This window comes from Schistocerca americana, chromosome 8 (genome assembly GCF_021461395.2).
Source record: "Schistocerca americana isolate TAMUIC-IGC-003095 chromosome 8, iqSchAmer2.1, whole genome shotgun sequence".
NCBI classification, from domain to species: domain Eukaryota; kingdom Metazoa; phylum Arthropoda; class Insecta; order Orthoptera; family Acrididae; genus Schistocerca; species Schistocerca americana.
In genome coordinates, this window is record NC_060126.1 from 501,097,091 (window position 1) to 501,118,556 (window position 21,466).

The 21,466-nt window shown below is 43.1% G+C and overlaps 1 protein-coding gene across 1 annotated transcript in view; it reads right to left on the bottom strand.

Annotated features, from left to right (window-relative positions):
* Positions 1-2,803: 2,803 nt before the first annotated feature.
* The window catches only part of LOC124545944, a 46,778-nt gene continuing 28,115 nt past the window's right edge, over positions 2,804-21,466 (bottom strand). The window contains exon 2 of the mRNA XM_047124905.1: positions 2,804-2,920. Coding sequence (XP_046980861.1) covers positions 2,804-2,920 — 117 coding nt within the window. The remainder of the gene's footprint in view (positions 2,921-21,466) is intronic.

Sequence of the window (21,466 nt, forward strand, 5' to 3'; positions counted from 1 at the left end):
ACACGTCCACATGTGATCAATCAAGGCGTGAAGTGGCTTTCTACATACGCGAAGGAATCCCACTCAAGGACACGACAATCCTTCCCTGTGGGAGGTGCATGGCTGTTACCATCTTCGACACGCGCGTCATCAATATCTACGCTCCGTGTGGCTCCACGAACCGTCGGCAGCGGTCCACTTTCTTCGGACATGACGTGGCGCCACTATTTTCTGGACGCTATGATCGCCTTATCATGGTAGGCGATTTCAACTGCGTCCTCCATACGCAGGACCAAATGCCTGGTTATTCGCCATGCCCGGCGCTGCTCACCTTAATCGAGGATTTTCATCTAGTGGACGCTTGGGAGAAAATTCATGGCAATACCCCCGGTTTTACCCATTATCCAGCACATTCTGCGAGCAGACTGGACCGGTTTTATGTCTCTGCCCACCATGGCAATGAAGTCGCCCAAGCTGAACGATGGCCCCTTGCATTTTCGGACCACTGCGCCGTCATTTGCTCCCTGGCTCTGCCATCTAAGTCATGGTGGCGCAGCAGAGGTTACTGGAAGCTTAATACCTCCCTCCTTAGTGATCCACACTGCCGACAATGTATTTCCACTACATGGGCGTCTTGCGAAAGACGCCTCCCGCAGTACACATCCACGTTCCATTGGTGGCTCAAATGTGCTAAACCCGCTATCAGAAAAGTCTTCATGCAATGTGGAAAGGAAGCAGCAGCATGGCATCGAGACATCACAAATTTTCACTACGCCGTCCTCCGTGAGCTCGATGCGCTCCCACCATCACCTGACACCCATAGGGAACGACAACGTACTAAAGCTCGTCTCCTCTCTCTCCAACGTGCACGACTCCGTGATGTCGTGGTGCGTTCCCGACGACAGGACCTCCTCCACGACGAAACCCCATCCACAATCCACGCCGCATCCGACCATAGTCGTCGACGTCGACTTTTCGTCCCCAACATCACGACCTCCGACGGCGTTCACCACACAACACAGGCGGCAGTGGTGTCTGCCTTTGCTGAACATTATCGCCAATTTTATGATGATGAGCCGATGGCAACGCCAATTCCTGATGATCTCCGTCCTTCCCCTGATCGGACCCTCACTGTAGCGGAGTCAACGTCCATGATGTATGCAATCACCGCAGAAGAGGTGGTAGATGCGATCAACAAAGGGGCCAAGAACAAATCACCAGAACCAGATGGTCTCCCAGTAGAGTTTTACCGGGCGTTCACCACGTTAATGCTTCCTCGCTGGACGGAAATGATTCAGGAACTCTTTACTCCGTCCTTCCCATTTCCACCTGAATTCTTCACTGGCTTTCTTCTACCTGTGCCTAAGGGAGGGTCTCATGTCTCTGCATATCGCCCCCTTACACTACTGAATGCAGACTATAAAATCTACGCACGCCTCTTAGCAGCGCGCATACGCACCGTCTTACCTACGATTCTTTCACCGGAGCAGACTGCACGTGGTTGTGGGGCCACCTTACAAACAGCCCTAGGAGAATGCCGTGACCTCATCGCACTGGCGTCGGTTTGTCGCCTTCGTGCAGCACTGGTATCCGACGATTTCACGAGTGCCTTTGATCGCGTTCGACACCCATTCCTCCTCATGGTGGCGACACGTATGGGGTTCCCATTACCTTTTGTCGATGCCATTCGCCGGTTACTACTTCCCGCGGTCTCGATGGTACAAGTCAATGGGAGGCTTGTAGGACCGCTTCCTATACGCCGCTCTGTGCGTCAAGGATGCCCTATGTCTACTTTACTATATGCCATTGCACTTGAGCCCCTCATCACTGGTCTTACCTCTAGACTGCAGGGTCTCACTTTGCGTGACTACACCTTTCACTGCAGGGCTTATGCGGACGACCTCCTCTTTCTAAAAAAAAAATGGCTCTAAGCACTATGGGACCTAACTTCTGAGGTCATCAGTCCCCTAGAACTTAGAACTACTTAAACCTAACTAACCTAAGGACATCACACACATCCATGCCCGAGGCAGGATTCGAACCTGCGACAGTAGCGGTCGCGCGGTTCCAGACTGTAGCGCCTAGAACCGCTCGGCCACCCCGGCCGGCTCTTTCTCACCTGCTCCTCCACGGAACTCAGTGACGCCATCCAATGGATCCACCAGTATGGACGTCTTTCTGGTAGCATTCTTAATGTCCGTAAATCGACTATGATGCACATTGGGCGCGGCCTCCCGGCTATGGTGGCGACCCCAGTACCAGTCAGTACCACCCTTCGTTACTTGGGTATCGAATTTACGAGCTCCACACACCACACAGTGGCCCTGGCTTACCGGCGGCTTTTTCAGTCGATTCGGCACCATGTCCGCGGTCAAGTGCACCGTAACTTAAACCAACTCCAACTCCTACAACACTCTAACACTGCCTCCTGCAAAAGGTGGCCTCGGACTCATCAACGTGAGGGCACGATCTGCACTCTTTGTCCACACACTGTTGCGGCACTGGCAGGGGCCGGTCCCGTCCTTAACACGCAGTCTCTTAGATATCCTCCGACCAGCTTCTCTCGATCCACCGATCAATGTGACACCTGTTTCTCCATTATTGTACCACGTCGCCAATTGTTTAATAGAACTCAGCTACGTTCGGGCCGATCTTCCAGTCGCCCGTCCTCCCAGCACAAAAGATTATTATCGTTTGTTTATGATGTCCAACCCTTGCGACCCCATGGTGCTACAGCATCCTGACATTAACTGGCGCACGTTTGGGGGGGGGGGGGGTGCATGCTCTCTTTTTACCGTCGTCTATGTCTGCACTCTGGTATGTTTTAGTCTATGGAAAATTCCCGACTAATAGTCGACTTTATCGCATAGGAGTGGCCACCTCCCCACTCTGCCCTGACTGTCAGCCCGAAGACACCGACGAGCACCGTCTTACGTGCCCCCTGAAACAAAACGAATGGCTCCTCATCCAACGAATCGTGGGCTTATACCTCCGTGCCCCGCCAATGACGGTAACCCCGGATTTCCTGTTGTTGCCCCAGACATTTCGCTACCCTCTTGCTAAGCACCATACCCTAATCTGGTTTCGAGGACAGGCTTTAGAATACCTGTTTCAGAGTGGTCCGCATACAGTCCTTGACTTCTGGTACAAAGTTGTGACCGCGCATAGCGCCCTCACCCGAAAGCCATCTTACCGACAAACTTTTGCCGGTTATCTCCGCAGCGTCTTCCTTGACCCCCTCACAGTTGGGGTGTGCCATGCCTACCTGTCACATGATGCAACACCCTTATCCACGTTCTCATGCATCGACCAAAAAACAAATTAAAAATAATTAAAGAAAACAAAAGGAAGAAGACAGATTATGTTACATTTTGTTGTATTTAATGTTTTTTTTAATATTTTTTTGTTTAACTAACAGTCATATATGTTTGAATGGTACCTTGAACTCTTGCATAGTGAATATATATGTACTTCTATTTTTTCAATAAAGATTATAAAAAAAATTTAAACAAAAAAGGAAGTAAACAGGATATGTCATATTTTGTTATATTTAATGATATTATAATAATTTGCTTACCTAACATTCATTTGCATATGTTTAACTGGTACCTTGACGAACTGTTGCTTTGTGTATATATATGTACTCTCAGTTTGTTCAATAAAGATTTTAAAAAAAAAAATATAGCTGAGTGGTCAGCTCGACGGATTGTCATGCCAAGGGTCCCGGGTTCGATTCCCATGACTGGCTGTTGTTTTGTCTTCATCATCATCATCTCAGCCCCATCGACGCGCAAGTCGTCGAAGTGGCGTCAACTCATGCACCGTATTCTATCTGTTTACATATCTTTGTATTTCAAAACGCAATCGTATACCAGTTGCTTTGGAGCTTCAGTGTATGATTATCCTTTATACAGCTTACTGTTGACAATATTTTCTTTCACAATAGTTTTGGAGGCTGTGGACCCACGTATGAATCAAATATTTCTTTTAATGAGTGTTGCAGTCTTTGGCAATTGGAGCTCCAGACCGGATAATGAATACAGAGTTAGCTACTGGTACTGACGGTCCATACATAAATTCTGCCGCAGGAAACGCAGGACGATGTAAATTACCCCCAGGAAACTCGATCGTGACAGGAGAATCAACAGCAGTTGCAACGGCGTTGGGACATGCTTCGCTAAACGCTGATCTGGAGAGTACTGTTATACTGTCGGTCTCTCAAGTGCACTACAAGTACGGAAATACCACCGTAAACGACGCCCTAACATCCTAATGGCATTTACAATAACCTCGAAAATGGAGTACTGGACGAGAAGAACAGTCAAATTATATTGGCTGAGAAAAAAAGTCAAACACCCAGAAGACATGATCGAACATGGAACAGCTAACACCATCAGCGGGTATGGGAATGATTATTGTTGCAGTTCTCTCTGACAAGTAGAACGGCCACTAGAGTGCACTGGTGTTGTTCGTCTTTGGTATTGCTACCAGGCATAGTAGGGCATGTAAGAGGGGTGATGGACGTGAGATGTTAAGTGACTACTGTGAAGGATACCAAAATGCCACGTACTCCTGTGACACAACGTTATCAGCACCTGACAGAGTTTGAGTGGGGGTTTCTCTATGTGTGCCCATTTGACAGTTAGGTCGAATCGTACAGTATACGGATTTCTGAGGCATTGGGATGTAACAGTGGCCCGATGTTGGAATATGGGTGCGTGGGTGGGTGGGTGGGGGGGGGGGGGGCTGGGGGTGAATACTCTTAGTCGATGTTCCAGTCGACTACGTGTTACAAGGAAGGATCGTCGTACTGTGCACCAAGCACATCATAGTCCATGCACATCTGCCTCTGCCATCCAAGTAATGGATTCCCCACGAGTCATTCTGTCTCATCACGCACCACTATTAGCGGGTTAACAGCAGACTGTCTAGGTAATAACCACACAATGTGTAGGCTGCCGTTAACACCACTACACAAGCGGTTACATTTAGAACGGTGTCATGACCGGATAGCATGGGACTGCTGATGAATGGCGTCACATTGTGTTCAGTGATGAATCGCTGCTCTGCTCTTCCAAAGATGACGGTTAGTACGATGACTACCTGAGGAGAGGAGACATTCTTCCAATGTTTTTGAGAAGGACCGCAATGTTACCACCTGGCGTCATGGTGTGGACAGACACTGCATACGTCTTCAGATCGTGGTTGGTAGTGATTTAGGGATTTCTAAAGGCACAACCGTACGTCACGGGCCACATACGTCCTCATACGTTACCTCATATGCGACAATACCATGGTGCCATTTTTCTGCAGGACGCTGCTCGTCCACACGTGCTACGTGCCTCTATTAACTGGAGCCTCAAGGCCAGCAAGCTATCCAGATTTATCCCCGATAGAAAATGTTCGGGAACAGCTAGTACATCAACGCATTCCCACTTCCAGGAACAGTTACAACAGTTGTGGGTCAGCTTGCATCAGGAGAGAACTTTTTTTTTGTGTCAATAGTCTTCTGTCTGGTTTGATGCAACCCCGCCTCGAATTCCTCTCCTGTGCCAACCTCTTCATCTCAGAGTAGCACTTGCAACCTACGTCCTCAGTTATTTGCTGGATATATTCCAATCTCTGTCTTCCTCTACAGTTTTTGCCCTCTGCAGCTCCCTCTAGCGCCATGGAAGTCATTTCCTGATGTTTAACAGATGTCTTATAATTCTATCTCTGCTACCTGTCAGTGTTTCCCACATATTCCTTCCATCTCCTATTCTGCGCGGAACCTCCTCATTCCTTACCTTATGAGTCTACCTAATTTTCAGCATTCGCCTGTAGCGCGACATCCCAAATGCGTAGATTCTCTTCTGTTTCGGTTTTCCCACAGTCCATGTTTCCTTACCATACAAAGCTGTGCTCCAAACGTACATTCTCAGAAATTTCTTCCTCTAATTAAGGCCTATGTTTGATACTAGCAGACTTCTCTTGGCTAGGGACCCCGTTTTGCCAGTGCTAATCTGCTTTTGATCCCTTCCTTGCTTCGTCCGTCATTGGTTATTTTGCTGTCTAGGCAGTAGAATTTCTTAAATTCGTCTACATCGTGGCCATCAATCCTGATGTTAAGTTTCTCGCTGTTCTCATTTCTGTTACTTCTCATTACTTTCGTCTTCCTTCGATTTACTCTCAGTCCATATTCTGTACTCATTAAATTGTTCATTCCATTCAGCATATGATGTAATTCTTCTTCACTTTCACTCAGGTTACCAATGTGATCAGCGAATCGTATGGTTGGTATCCCTTCACCTTGCATTTTAATTCCACTCCTGAGCCTTTCCTTTTTTTTCATCATTGCTTCTTCGATGTACAAATTGAACAGTAGGAGCGGAAGACTATGTTCCTGTCTTACGTCCTTTTTAATCCGAGTGCTTCCTCCTTGGTCGTCCAGTTTTATTATTCCCTCTTGGCGCTTGCACATATTATACAAGGATTGGAACTATAGAAGTGGCAACTATTTATTTACAGCTTGTACAAAATAGATATGTGTTTCAAAGGTTTACTGACCTTCAAAGTAGTCACCATCATTGCGTATAACCCGCTGCCAGCGATGTGGAAGTCGTAGGATACTCTTAGCAGTGCCAGTTGTGTTGACAGTTCGAGCGGCGCGGTCTATTGTCTGACGAATTTGTACCAGCTCTGAAGCGAATGCCTTGAAGTGCTTCCTTCAGTTTAGAAATCGAGTTGAACTCACGAGGGCTTCAGTCAGGGTAGTGCAGTAGGTGGTTTAACACTTAGCAGCCCTATCAGTCAGACAAATCAGTAACAGCTTGCACTGTACGTACTTCAGCATTGACCTGCAAAATGATGGACAGGTTCTGCAGAAAGCGTCATCACTTCAACCTCTATGCTGTTCATTTTTGGAACACAATCTACGACCAGCTTAGAGACAGAAGTGATGACACTTTCTGTAGGACCTGACCACCATTTTGCAGGGCAATGCTCAAGCACGTACAGTGCAAGCTGTTACTGATTTGTTTGACTGATGGGGCTGCTATGTGCTATACCACCTACTGCACTCCCCTGACTGAAGCCCTCGTAAGTTCAACTCGATTTCTAAACTGAAGGAAACACTTCACCACATTCGCTTCAGAACTGCTATAAATTCATCGGGCAATAGACCGCCGCTCGAACTGTCAACACAACTGGCACTGCTAAGAGTATCCTACGACTTCCACATCGCTGGCAACGGGTTATACACAATGCTGGCGACTACTTTGAAGGTCAGTAAACCTTAGAAACACGTATCTATTTTGTACGAGCTGCAAATAAATAGTTGCCACTATTAACGTTCCAACCCTCGTATATTACCCGTCTCTTCCTATAGCTTACCCCTATTTTTCTCAGAACTTCCAACATCTTGCACAATTTTAGATTGTCGAACGCTTTTTCCAGGTTGACAAATCCTACGAACGCGTCTTGATTTTTCTTTAGTCTTGCTTCCATTATCAACCGCATCGTCAGAATTGCCTCTCTGGTGCCTTTACCTTTCCTACCCCCAAACTGATCGTCATCTAACACATCCTCAATTCTCATTTCCATTCTTCTGTACATCATTCTTGTCAGCAACTTGGATGCATGAGCTGTTAAGCTGATTGCGCGATAATTCTGCCACTTGTCGGCTCTTGCATTCTTGGGTATTGTATGGACAATATTTAATCGAAAGTCTGTTGGTATATAGCCAGGTTCATAAATCTACACACCAACACGAATAGTCATTTCGTTAGCACTTCCCCCAAAAACTTTAACAATTCAGATGAAATGTTGTCTACCCCTTCTGCCTTATTTGATCTTAATTTTCCAAAGCTCTTTTAAATTCTAATTCTAATACTAGATCCCCTAACTCATTTATATCAACCCGTGTTTCTTGTTCTATCACGTCATCTGACAAGTCTTCCCCCTCATAGGCACTTTCAGTGTACTCTTTCCACGTCTCTGCTCTCTCCTCAGCATTTAACAGTGGAGTCCGTGTTGCGATCTTAATGCTACCACCCAAGCTTTTAATTTCACCGAAGTTAGTTTTGGCTTTTCTGTGTACTGAATCAGACCTTATGATTAATTTTTCGATTTCTTCACATTTTTCATGCAACCATATCGCCTTAGAATCCTTGCACTTCCTATCTATTTCACATGTGAGTGACTTGTATTTCTGCATTCCTGAATTTCCCTGAGCGTGTTTGTACTTCCTTCTAACATCGGCCAACTGAAGTATTTCTTCTGTTGACAGTGGTTTCTTCTCAGTTACTTTCTTTGTTCCTGTGTTCTTCTTTCCAACTTCTGTGGTTGCCCTTTTTAGCTGTATCCATTCTTCTTCATCCGAACTGCCCACTGAGCTATTCCTTATCGCAGTATCTATAGCCCTGGAGAACTTCAAACGTATCTCTTCATTCATTAGTACAGCCGCATCCCACTTCTTTGTGAATTGATTGTTCCTGTTTAGTATATTAATCTTTAGCCTATTCTTCATCAATACTAAGTTGTGATCTGAGTCTACATCTGATCCTGGGTATTCTTTACAATCCAGTATCTAATTTCAGAATTCCTGCCTGACCATTACGCAATCTAAGGATACCAATGCCATACTCTCCCGTAACCCTTTCTTCTACCTCTTGCCTTACAACCGCATTCCAGTCCCCCATGACTATTAGATTTTCATCTCCTTTTACATACTAAATTACATCTTCGGTATCCTCATGTACTTTCTCTATCTCTCCATCCTCCACTCGCGACATCGGCATGTACACTCCTGGAAATGGAAAAAAGAACACATTGACACCGGTGTGTCAGACCCACCATGCTTGCTCCGGACACTGCGAGAGGGCTGTACAAGCAATGATCACACGCACGGCACAGCGGACACACCAGGAACCGCGGTGTTGGCCGTCGAATGGCGCTAGCTGCGCAGCATATGTGCACCGCCGCCGTCAGTGTCAGCCAGTTTGCCGTGGCATACGGAGCTCCATCGCAGTCTTTAACACTGGTAGCATGTCGCGACAGCGTGGACGTGAACCGTATGTCCAGTTGACGGACTTTGAGCGAGGGCGTATAGTGGGCATGCGGGAGGCCGGGTGGACGTACCGCCGAATTGCTCAACACGTGGGGCGTGAGGTCTCCACAGTACATCGATGTTGTCGCCAGTGGTCGGCGGAAGGTGCACGTGCCCGTCGACCTGGGACCGGACCGCAGCGACGCACGGATGCACGCCAAGACCGTAGGATCCTACGCAGTGCCATAGGGGACCGCACCGCCACTTCCCAGCAAATTAGGGACACTGTTGCTCCTGGGGTATCGGAGAGGACCATTCGCAACCGTCTCCATGAAGCTGGGCTACGGTCCCGCACACCGTTAGGCCGTCTTCCGCTCACGCCCCAACATCGTGCAGCCCGCCTCCAGTGGTGTCGCGACAGGCGTGAATGGAGGGACGAATGGAGACGTGTCGTCTTCAGCGATGAGAGTCGCTTCTGCCTTGGTGCCAATGATGGTCGTATGCGTGTTTGGCGCCGTGCAGGTGAGCGCCACAATCAGGACTGCATACGACCGAGGCACACAGGGCCAACACCCGGCATCATGGTGTGGGGAGCGATCTCCTACACTGGCCGTACACCACTGGTGATCGTCGAGGGGACACTGAATAGTGCACGGTACATCCAAACCGTCATCGAACCCATCGTTCTACCATTCCTAGACCGGCAAGGGAAATTGCTGTTCCAACAGGACAATGCACGTTCGCATGTATCCCGTGCCACCCAACGTGCTCTAGAAGGTGTAAGTCAACTACCCTGGTCAGCAAGATCTCCGGATCTGTCCCCCATTGAGCATGTTTGGGACTGGATGAAGCGTCGTCTCACGCGGTCTGCACGTCCAGCACGAACGCTGGTCCAACTGAGGCGCCAGGTGGAAATGGCATGGCAAGCCGTTCCACAGGACTACATCCAGCATCTCTACGATCGTCTCCATGGGAGAATAGCAGCCTGCATTGCTGCGAAAGGTGGATATACACTGTACTAGTGCCGACATTGTGCATGCTCTGTTGCCTGTGTCTATGTGCCTGTGGTTCTGTCAGTGTGATCATGTGATGTATCTGACCCCAGGAATGTGTCAATAAAGTTTCCCCTTCCTGGGACAATGAATTCACGGTGTTCTTATTTCAATTTCCAGGAGTGTATGCCTGAACCATCGTTGTCGCTGTTGGTTTGCTGCCGATTCTGATGAGATCAACCCGGTCACTGAACTACATCTACATCTACATCCATACTCCGCAAGCCACCTGACGGTGTGTGGAGGAGGGTACCTTGAGTACCTCTATCGGTTCTCCCTTCTATTCCAGTCTCGTATTGTTCGTGGAAAGAAGGATTGTCGGTATGCCTCTGTGTGGGCTCTAATCTCTCTGATTTTATCCTCATGGTCTCTTCGCGAGATATACGTAGGAGGGAGCAATATACTGCTTGACTCTTTGGTGAAGGTATGTTCTCGAAACTTTGACAAAAGCCCGTACCGAGCTACTGAGCGTCTCTCCTGCAGAGTCTTCCACTGGAGTTTATCTATCATCTCCGTAACGCTTTCGCGATTACTAAATGATCTTGTAACGAAGCGCGCTGCTCACCGTTGGATCTTCTCTATATCTTCTATCAACCCTATCTGGTACGGATCCCACACTGCTGAGCAGTATTCAAGCAGTGGGCGAACAAGCGTACTGTAACCTACTTCTTTTGTTTTCGGATTGCATTTCCTTAGGATTCTTCCAATGAATCTCAGTCTGGCATCTGCTTTACCGACGATCAACATTATATGATCATTCCATTTTAAATCACTCCTAATGCGTACTCCCAGATAATTTATGGTATTAACTGCTTCCAGTTGCTGACCTGCTATTTTGTAGCTAAATGATAAAGGATCTATCTTTCTGTGTATTCGCAGCACATTACACTGTTCACAGTGACTCACCTTCTGCTCTACATTCCTATTCATAACGAATCCTACTCCTGTTACACCATTTTCTGCAGCTCTTGATATTATCCTATACTCATCTGACCAGAAGTCGCTGTTTTGTTTCCATTTCACTTCACTAACTCCCACTATATCTAGACTGAACCTTTTCAGATTTTCTAGCTTCCCTTCCACGTTCAAACTTCTGACATTCCACGCACCGATTCGTAGAACGTTATCCTTTCGTAGGTTATTCAGTCTTTTTCTCAAGGTCACCTCCCCCTTGGCAGTCCCCCCCCCAAAGAACTGAATGGAGGACTTGTCCGGAATTTTTAGCCAGTGAACAAATCTTTATGACACTTTTTCAAATACAGGCCACGTGTTCTGTGGAGACAAATTATGTGTCTTTAATGCAGTGGTTTCCATTGCCGTCTGATCGCTGATTTTCCGCCTTTAGCGACAGTTTCCCATTCGAAGGGTAAGAGAGTACACTGAACCTGTGTCTTCTCCTCCGCCCTCTTTGACAAGGCCGTTGGCTGAATGAGGGTGATTTCTTATGCCAGAAGTCTTCGGACTCCATTATTGATGACTTTATTCAAAATTTGAGCAGTGGCGGCTTTCGAACGCGGGGCTGTGGACGTTTTGATTATTAAAGACGTTATCCCGATGTTTCATCTCATTTTGTTCGTTATTGTTCAGGGTGGAAGTCCCATGATACCCGTTCAAGTTCGTCGTTGATCCATTCACTCAGTTTTTTTATTACAGAAGGCAGCTAACCCGCTGACCGAACACACTAAGCTACCACGCCGGCAATTCTAGACCAAGTGTATATTGACAACATCAAGACGTTCCGCCTGCAGGCCGTCGTTCAAAGTCACGTTTTCTGCTGAAGGGGTGGCAGGCAGCAGTGCCTGTAACTCCACCGTTCTGTAGACTAGTTACACCACGGGTGAAAGTATATGTTCCCATTAATTTGTAGAATGTCTAGTTTTATTTGCAAACTTTGTGTGCATAGTGCTGCACATCGTTTAAAACTTGTTTAACTCACTGGAAACATCATTATCATATTCAAAACTTACATCACAATCTAAGAACTAACCTAATAACTGAAACTGAGATACTGATTTTCCATTTAGCTTTATTATGGGACACACCGGACATTTTCCTTTAAAAGCTATAACTTTAGTTTTACTTTCTCACTCTTCAAATTATAGAGTTTGACTATTGTCTGAGCGATGTAGAGCAAACTGTATGTATATCATCCTCCGCCTTTTGTAAATATATTTCCTCTTCAGTGAAGTCTACAGTAGTCAAATATGTGTTTTTAGGTATTAATTATTTTCCTGGGCTATCTTCTTGTTTCCACTGTCTATAAATGTCTTCAAGTTGTAAGCAGGCTGTTTAAGTTTTCTTATTGGTAACGCCACGTAGCACTCTGTATGAAAATCACTAGCTGTGCTGTGTGCAGTCTGTGGCTAGTTTGCATTGTTGTCTGCCATTGTAGTGTTGGGCAGCTGGATGTGAACAGCGCGTACCGTTGCGCAGTTGGAGGTGAGCCGTCAGCAGTGGTGGATGTGGGGGGAGAGATGGCGGAGTTTTGAGAGCGGATGATCTGGACGTGTGTCCATCAGAGACGGTAAATTTGTAGGATTGGATGTCATGAACTGATATATATTACGACTTTTGAACACCTTTAAGGTAAATACATTGTTTGTTCTCTATCAAAATCTTTCATTTGCTAACTATGCCTATCAATAGTTAGTGCCTTCAGTAGTTTGAATCTTTTATTTAGCTGGCAGTAGTGGTGCTAGCTGTATTGCAGTAGTTCGAGTAACGAAGATTTTTGTGAGGTAAGTGATTTGTGAAACGTGTAGGTTAATGTTAGTCAGGGCCATTCTTTTGTAGGGATTTCTGAAAGTCGGATTGCGTTGCGCTAAAAATATTGTGTGGCAGTTTAAACACAGTCTTCTATAATTGTTCAAAGGGGACGTTTCATATGTCGACCCTTAGCCGAAGATACCTCACTGGAATCTTTTGATTTTTTTCTTGTAGTTTGTGTAATTAGTGTAGCTTTTGTTTATTGCTAGCGCGTAATTGTAGAGAGAATCTCCTTTGTAGTTGCAGTCTTCCATTGTTGTACAGTAAAACAGTTGTGGCATGCATGTAGATTTGCACCAAGTATTTCGCAACTGCGTTTGCAATTAACTAGATATTATTTTCAGTGCTATGTTAATGTGTTTTCTTATTTTAGCTCTTCAAATTGTGCTTTTCTGTGTTATCGTGTGAAATATTGTGACAATTATGGCGTGTGAAAAATGTAATACTAGGCTCCAAAGTAAACCGAGAAATGACAGTGAAGACGAAAGCAGTTGTGTTATCGCCACCGTGTAATGAATTAACTAATGTTCAACATAGTAATTTGATAATTGTGCATAGGGAAAGGGAGAGGGCTGCAAATAATAGCGTAGACAGTGAAACAATTAGTGAACAGGGAAGCATTATCGATCGATCGGTCGGTAACAGCCCGCCTCAGGAATCGGGAATGACAGGACACAATCTTGCAAATACTGCAGATTCAGGTTTTGGGTCCTCACTGTTTTCTCAAATAAGTCAAGACACATTTTCTGCTTGTCAAAATGAGAATGTTTCCGGTGCAACTTCACTGCCGAAAAGCACTGAGGAACATGTTTCAGACACCAGTGCATTGTTATTACAGTTAATGCAACAAATGGGACAAAGGCTACAAAAGTTAGACACAATGGAACAAAATCTTTCAAAAGTTAGATACAATGGAACAAAATCTTCAAAAGTTAGATACAATGGAACAACACCAGAGACAAACACAGCAACAGTTAGACGCAATGGAACAAAAGCTTCAAACGATAGACTCAGTGGAACATACGGTTGAACAAACACGTGAAGATTTAACTACTGAGTTACATAAAATCGAATCGAAATGTCAAAAAGTCTGTAATGACGTAAAAACACAAATTTGTGAGCATTTCCAACCCATTTTTTCGCGGCATGAAAATACATTACAGAATCACGAAGCAGCCATAAAAGAACTGCAAACTATTGTTCATGAAAATCATGAGACCTTGCAAGCTAAAATTGACTCAGTTGCATCTACCGATTCGGTTACGCAACTTGCAAAAACTCAGGAAAACTTAAAGGACATAGTAGATACGATTTCAACACAAATGGGCACTCTGAAACTTGGTTCAGAAAAACACACTGAGGAAATAAGTACACTATCGGAGAAAGTAGCCGAACTTTCGGATCAGTTCACTAACTTATCTGCAAAGGTAGATGATGATCTGAATGACACAAGACCTGTAGCCATCTCTGACACAGAAGAGTATAAACAAATTAAAAAATTCAAATGAAATCAGAATCAAATTAATACGCAACACAAAAGAGAAATCCGGGAAGTACAAGATCAGTTGGCACAAGTAATACAAAAATTACATATTTCACAGGACACTCGCGCTACAACACGGGAAGAGGAACTTAGAAATACGGAAAAGCCATAAAATATCAACACAGGGCATTTCGGAAATTATGAAAGAAATTGGCAAGGTGCACCGAATTTTGAGATGGAAGGGCCGACACGACGTAACAATGACCGATATGCTACTCGCCGACACGATGATTTTGACTATAAGCTGTTTATTACTACACGTAAATTCAAAACATTTAAGAATTCCTGCAACGACATTCATCCACAAGCGTGGCACCATCAATTCTCTCATTGTTTTCCTCCCAACTGGTCATTAGAGCACAGATTAGAATTTATGTGTGGCTACTTAGAGAATGAACCAGCTGAAAGAATGCGATCGGTCATTCACGATTGTCACAGTGAAGGAGAATTTTATCATGCCTTCCTCTCAGCATATTGGTCTCAAGCTACACAAGACCGAGTAAAACATAGCATCATAATGATGAAACATTTCGAACAATCTGAATTTTCCAGTCTTGTGAAATATTTTGAAGACATGTTGCACAAGAATCAGTACCTGTCAAACCCATACAGACCCTCAGAACTCATCCGCATTTGCTTAATCAAATTACCTGAACATTTAAGACATATTATTTTGGCAGGACGTTGCAAAGACGACACTGAAGCTTTTCAGGGACTCTTACAAGAATTAGAAATTGACACTGACAATCGCGGAACGCGAAAACAGGAACACAACAATTACAGGTCACGTCGGTCGCAATTCCGCGATGAAAGAAATAATAACTGGACACGACAAGGCTTTTTCACAACACAAATCGTGACCAAAACAGACACCACCCGTACGACAACCGTTGGCACAGCAGTAATAATTGCAGGGAAAGATCACCTCTCCATGGTAGTGACTATCACAGAGGCAATCAGAGAAACAGACAATATGGGAACCAAAATAATTATTATCAAGGGAGACAGAATAGACTAAATGGTCCAGCGCATGGTTACGATTTAGGGACCGACAAGAAAGAAACTATGGAATCTACCGACATGACGACAGACGATATGGTCGTAACGACAGACCTGACTTGCATCAGAACTGGCGGGATTCAAACAGGGTAGGGCCCTCTCGACAAGGTGAATTTGTAGTAGTTAGGTCTCCAAATCCCAATAACGACGCGCGCCATCAAAGGGACAATAGGCAATGACTCATACCGCCGGCAGCCACAAAACGTACTTATGAAACTGACGACGCAGCTGCCGTAGCTAGTAATTACGTAAAAATGGAAGACATTAGGGACATCTTACTCCAGGAACACGACATAAAACATAACAACATTGCATATCCTGTGATTCACATTACAGTAACTGGCGTAAAATTTACTGCAGTACTTGACTCTGGCAGTCCCATTTCAGTAATTAGTGAAACAGCCTTTAGCAAATGCAACAAATCGAAAGATTGCCCCACACTTCCGTTACGTAAGAATAAATTACAAGGTGCAATCTTTGGAAAAAGTGTAGATGCACACCAACAATCGAACTTAGAATTCTTTTGCCAAAGCCACAGCTTCTCTATGAACTTTCTTATTGTTCCATTACTGTCGACGGAAATTATATTGGAAGTAGACTTTTTGAATGAATACAAAGCAATCTTAAACTTTCACGATGCTGAAATAAGTATAGAGAAAGAAGGTAAGTCAATAGCTTTGAAATTTGAAGATTGGCTCTCAAACCATGACGAAGAAATTAATCGGCTTTACCTCCTGTTAGACAACAGTTCGGATTTTTCGACGGAACTTGACACTAACAATCACTCGGCAAGTACTGACAGGGATGATATCGACGGTGCATTTGATACTAATGAGTTAATTCAGAATAAAATTCAAACAATTGAGAATTGTAATGACACTGATAGGCAAGACCTTTTTGAGAATTTACAAGCAAATTCCACAGTTTTTACTCACAAAACAGGAACAATCAAGGGATTTCAATACCAATTTCGTGTTCGTGAGCATACTAAATTTTGTGTGAGACCATACGTAATTTCGGCACATTATAGGGACTGTGTTAGAACAGAAATACAATCTATGCTTGACGAGGGCATTATTGAGCCTGCAGTAAGCTCATACAACAATCCATTACATGTTGTTGAGAAGAAAAATGGATTGATCAGGCTTGTCTTAAATTCGAGACAAATCAATACTATCATCATTCCTGAAACAGACAGGCCGCAAACGTTGGAAGAAGTTCTTCAAAATTTTAATGGTGTGATAGTGTTGTCTTCTATTGATCTCAGATCCAGCTTTTATCAGATCGAACTTCATCCAGAATGTAGAAAATACACAGCTTTCCTTTGTTTCGGCGTTTGTTATCAGTTTCGCAAACTTCCTTTTGGTTTGAACATTTCTTGGGCAGCATTCATTCGCGGGCTAAATTCCATATTACCTGAGTTCTTAAAACGTCACATCACCTTATATGTGGACGATATTCTCATAGCAGAAGCCTCATGGGAATAACATAATCGCATCCTCAACAGCGTGTTACATATTTTTGCAGAATCTGGAATTACAGTTAACTTGGAAAACTCTGAATTCGGTAGGACAAAGGTGAAGTTTTGGGGACATATTATTTCTTCTGAAGGCATTCAGCCGGATCCTGAAAACTTAGAAGCAATCAGAGCCATTCCAGTTCCATCCACAAAAAAACAAGTCCGCAGTTTTCTAGGTCTCGTTAGTTTTTACCGTCGTTTTCTGAATATGCAAATTCTTGTTACACTAAAACTTTGTTCTCTCACTGGAAAAAATACTATTTGGAACTGGGACGAACAAGCACAGTTGGAATTCAATTCTTTGAAAGAAGCGTTACTTAACGCACCAATACTAGCTCATCCAGATCTGTCACAAGATTTCTGCCTTAGCACGGATTCTTCTAAAGTCGGTCTTGGTGCCCATTTATTTCAAGAAGCCATAGAAAATGACACTACTATTCAGAAAACCATTGCTTTTGCTAGCCGAGTGCTAACAAAATCTGAAAAAAATTATTCCATTACTGAATTAGAAGCTTTAGCTATCGTTTGGGCATTTAACAAATTCCGTTTATTTCTTTCTAGTAAGCACATAAAAGTATACAGTGATCATCGTGCATTACAATTTCTTATGTCTTCAAAATTAAATCATGACAGGGTAAAAGGTTGGGCATTGTTTCTGCAAGAATTCCACTTCACAATAGTCTACATTCCCGGCAAGGAGAACATTGTTGCGGACGCACTGTCACGCACACCGGCTGGTCTTGAGAAAAGTGACACAGAAGGCAACCTCGAGAAAAATTTCAGTATTCTTTACATTCAGAAAGTCGCCTTTGAAAACTTCATCACCACATCTTTAAAGGACGTTGCTCATGAATAAGATTAAGATCCGATTTGGAAAGACATCAAAAGTAAATGGCATGAAAAGACACAGACACAGATTCGGCATTATTATCTGGTTAGAAACAACATACTGTTCAAACGCTGCACTGTTGATGACAAGCTATGGGTACTTTGCATTCCTGACGATTTTGTTAATAAGCTCATTTGGTACATTCATTTCAGCTATGCACATTTTGGTCCAAGAAAATGTTATCATATTCTTCGGACGACTTGTTATTTTAACAATATGGAAAAGAGAATTCGAAGAGTCTTGTCTATTTGTACACTTTCTCAAAAGGCTAAACCATCTACTGTCTCACATCGTGCTCCGTTGTTTCCTATCATTCCTTCCAGATTAAAAGAATTTGCCGCTGTTGATCTCTTGTGACCCCTTGTCAGAACATCTAATGGATTTTCGTACGTTCAAGTCGCTGTTGAACTTACTTCAAAATTCTTTTCTTTCACTCTGTTACGTAAAGCCACTGGACGGTCTGTATCCAACGCCTTTGTTAAAAACTTCTTACGTGAAGTTGGACACGTTAGTAAAGTCATTTCAGATAACGGACCGCAATTCAGATCTGCTGTTTGGTCACGCCTGCTTTGGAACCGTAAAATCAAACCTGTTTTTATTTCATTGTACTCACCACATCGTAACCCGTCTGAACGGATTATGAAAGAAATCAATAAGCTTTGCAGACTTTATTGTCACAGAAAGGATCAGTATTGGGACAGATATTTACACTTATTTCAAAACGTGCTGAATGAAATGCCTCATGACTCCACTGCTTTACCACCTATTCTTGTACTGAAGAATGAAGAACCACCGAACAGAATCAGAGAGCTTGTACCTTTCCCGAATACACGTAAACTTCGACACAAAGACATAATTGATTTGGCTATTAAAAATATAAAATCTGCAACAGGCAAAAGGAGAAAACTACAAGGTAAAGCAAATGCAAAGAAATTATATATTGATCAGAAAGTTCTCATTAAAGCTCATTCATTGTCACATAAGAAGAAACACTTGAGTCACAAATTCTTGCTAGTTTACAATGGGCCTTACAGAATCCGACGTATACCACATGATAATTGCGTTGAAGTTGAAACTCTGCGTACTAGGACGAGTAAAGGTTTACACCATATTTCACATGTAAAACCGTTTATTTAAAGGTAATCTGTTTTTCAACTTAGTCTTTGCCATAAAACTTTTCACTTCACACTACTAGTACAATTTGTCACACTGAGAGACTTAACATGCAACAATGTTTTGAAGTTAACTATCCAGTCTAGAACCTAGGGAACATATTTAAACAGAAATTACGAATGCATTGTTATAGTGAACAGACGACACAGTGTTGTTATTTGTACATTCTTGCTTGTTAGTTGCACGATTACGTAACGACTATAAGGCTTACATACTTAGGACATATACTGGTACTGTGTAATGAGATTTTAAGGCAACATTTTGGTTTACTTGAAAATACAGTCTGGATTTAAAGTACTTTCTGTGAGATTCCAGATGACACAGTGGTTAGTTTATGTGACAGCTACACGATTTTATCACGACGCTACTAATGAGTGACAATTTACAATGTTGCTTTTGCGGTGTTTCTGTTTTATGTCTGCACAGTTTTTCTGAATTCTTCTGGACAAGAAAACATGTTTTAGTAGTAACTTTTGTGGTATAGCTACTATGAGACAGCCTTTTCCGTAGCACAACAATACGTTACAGCACACTACTTTCTTCATCACGGCAATAAGCGTAATAAGTAAGATATCTATACGCAAAGCATTTCACTTTTGTTTATCATGAGGTAAATACATGACTTCCGCAGAACTTAGCTTTTGGAGGACGATAGCTACGGCACTTCCACAGAGATTATCTTACAACAAGACGCACAGTTTAGCGCTACGGCACACGTAATTGAGTGATTAATTTTGTACTTAAAACATTTATTTTTAAAGATTTTTGAATTACAATGATACAAAGGTTTTCCGTGATACATTTCATTCCATTGCTGTAATCTGTAGCACTTGAGGGTATAATTACATTAATCCTCAGGGGGGTACACACTTACTTTGTGTATCATGTGTTTGGCAAGCATAAGGAGCCCTAGGTAATACGGTATTTGCTTATACAACTTTACACATCGGTACCATGTTTCTCTAACACATAAATTACACAGCTATTTGATCATTTAACTGAGAGACAAACATTTTTTTCCTACATTAGTGACATGTTTACACAATTATGCAGTAGGATAACTTCACACTTATGAAACTGTATTTTGTCTGTACTGTGTGAATTGTTCATATTTTTTCGGAACCATTGTGATACTATGAGAGCCTTGAATGATGTATTTGGTATGGGATCATGATTTTTAAAGTACGTTTGAGGTAGATGACACTATTTAAATGAGCAGAGAATTTTTTTAGGTTTTGAAATTATTGCAAAAAGCTACGACGTTTTTGAGATTTGACGGCCAGCCGGAGTGGCCGTGCGGTTCTAGGCGCTACAGTCTGGAACCCAGCGACCGATATGGTGGGCAGGTTCGAATCCTGCCTCAGGCATGGATGTGTGTGATGTCCTTAGGTTAGTTAGGTTTAATTAGTTCTAAGTTCCAGGCGACTGATGACCTCAGAAGTTAAGTCGCAAAGTGCTCAGAGCCATTTGAACCATTTTGAGATTTGATGAGGTGTTATGATATTATTACGACGATTATGTGTATTATGCTGTTGAGGAATGTTTATTATGATATGTATTTATTATGATGAAATATTGAAGAAGTGTCGACGAATATGTATATGTGTGATAAGGTAAGGAATAATGAGTAGTGGTTAGGGACTCTGGTTTGTGAAAAAGGACGTTGGGAACCAAGAATCGTACTTTAAGAGTTATGAAATGTGTGTATATGCGTAATGTATCACAATGCTGGCAAAAAATTTTTGGACGCAGTTATATTTATAGGATTTTATTTCTTTACATTGGTAACGCAAATTCTCGACCTGTGAAATTTTTTTAATATGAGACTATCACTACTTTCGTAAATATTTCGGTAAGAAAGTTAAGTAACCTACACGTAATGCGTCGTGGACGCCCAGCTGTGCCAGCCGCCTGGAGAAGCAGCCATTAGGTGGAGAAAAAAAGAGGCCATTAACCTCGCTATTGACATTCCTTTGTAGAAAGCATCGCAAATACAACACGCTCGAACTTGAAAACATATGATTACACTGTGGAGCTCTTAATTTATGATATTTACTAAAATGCCTAATAAAATGATGAGAAACATTTTACATCTGTTGTCTTTCTAGTTGAGAGAGTGCTCATTTTGTTTAATATCTAGTTTCTAGCTGCACTGCAGCATTGGTTATAATAAAATTTAATAGATGTGCTAATATCACTATTTTCTGTCTACAGACCCAGTAAAGAATATTTTTATGATGTACTTTCGTAGAAAAGAGAGCACAAATAGATATTTCCCTTCACAGGAATTGCAAAAATAATTTTTTAACGGTTTGGTAATTTGTCTGCTAGAGTAAGTCAAGGTGATGCATCACTCTAGTGTTAAGATGTGACATAGGTATTAGACATGGCCACCTTTAGCGTAATACTTTTTTCTGCTTGAGCTTTGTCATGTTCAGATATAAGTTATTGCATTTGCTGC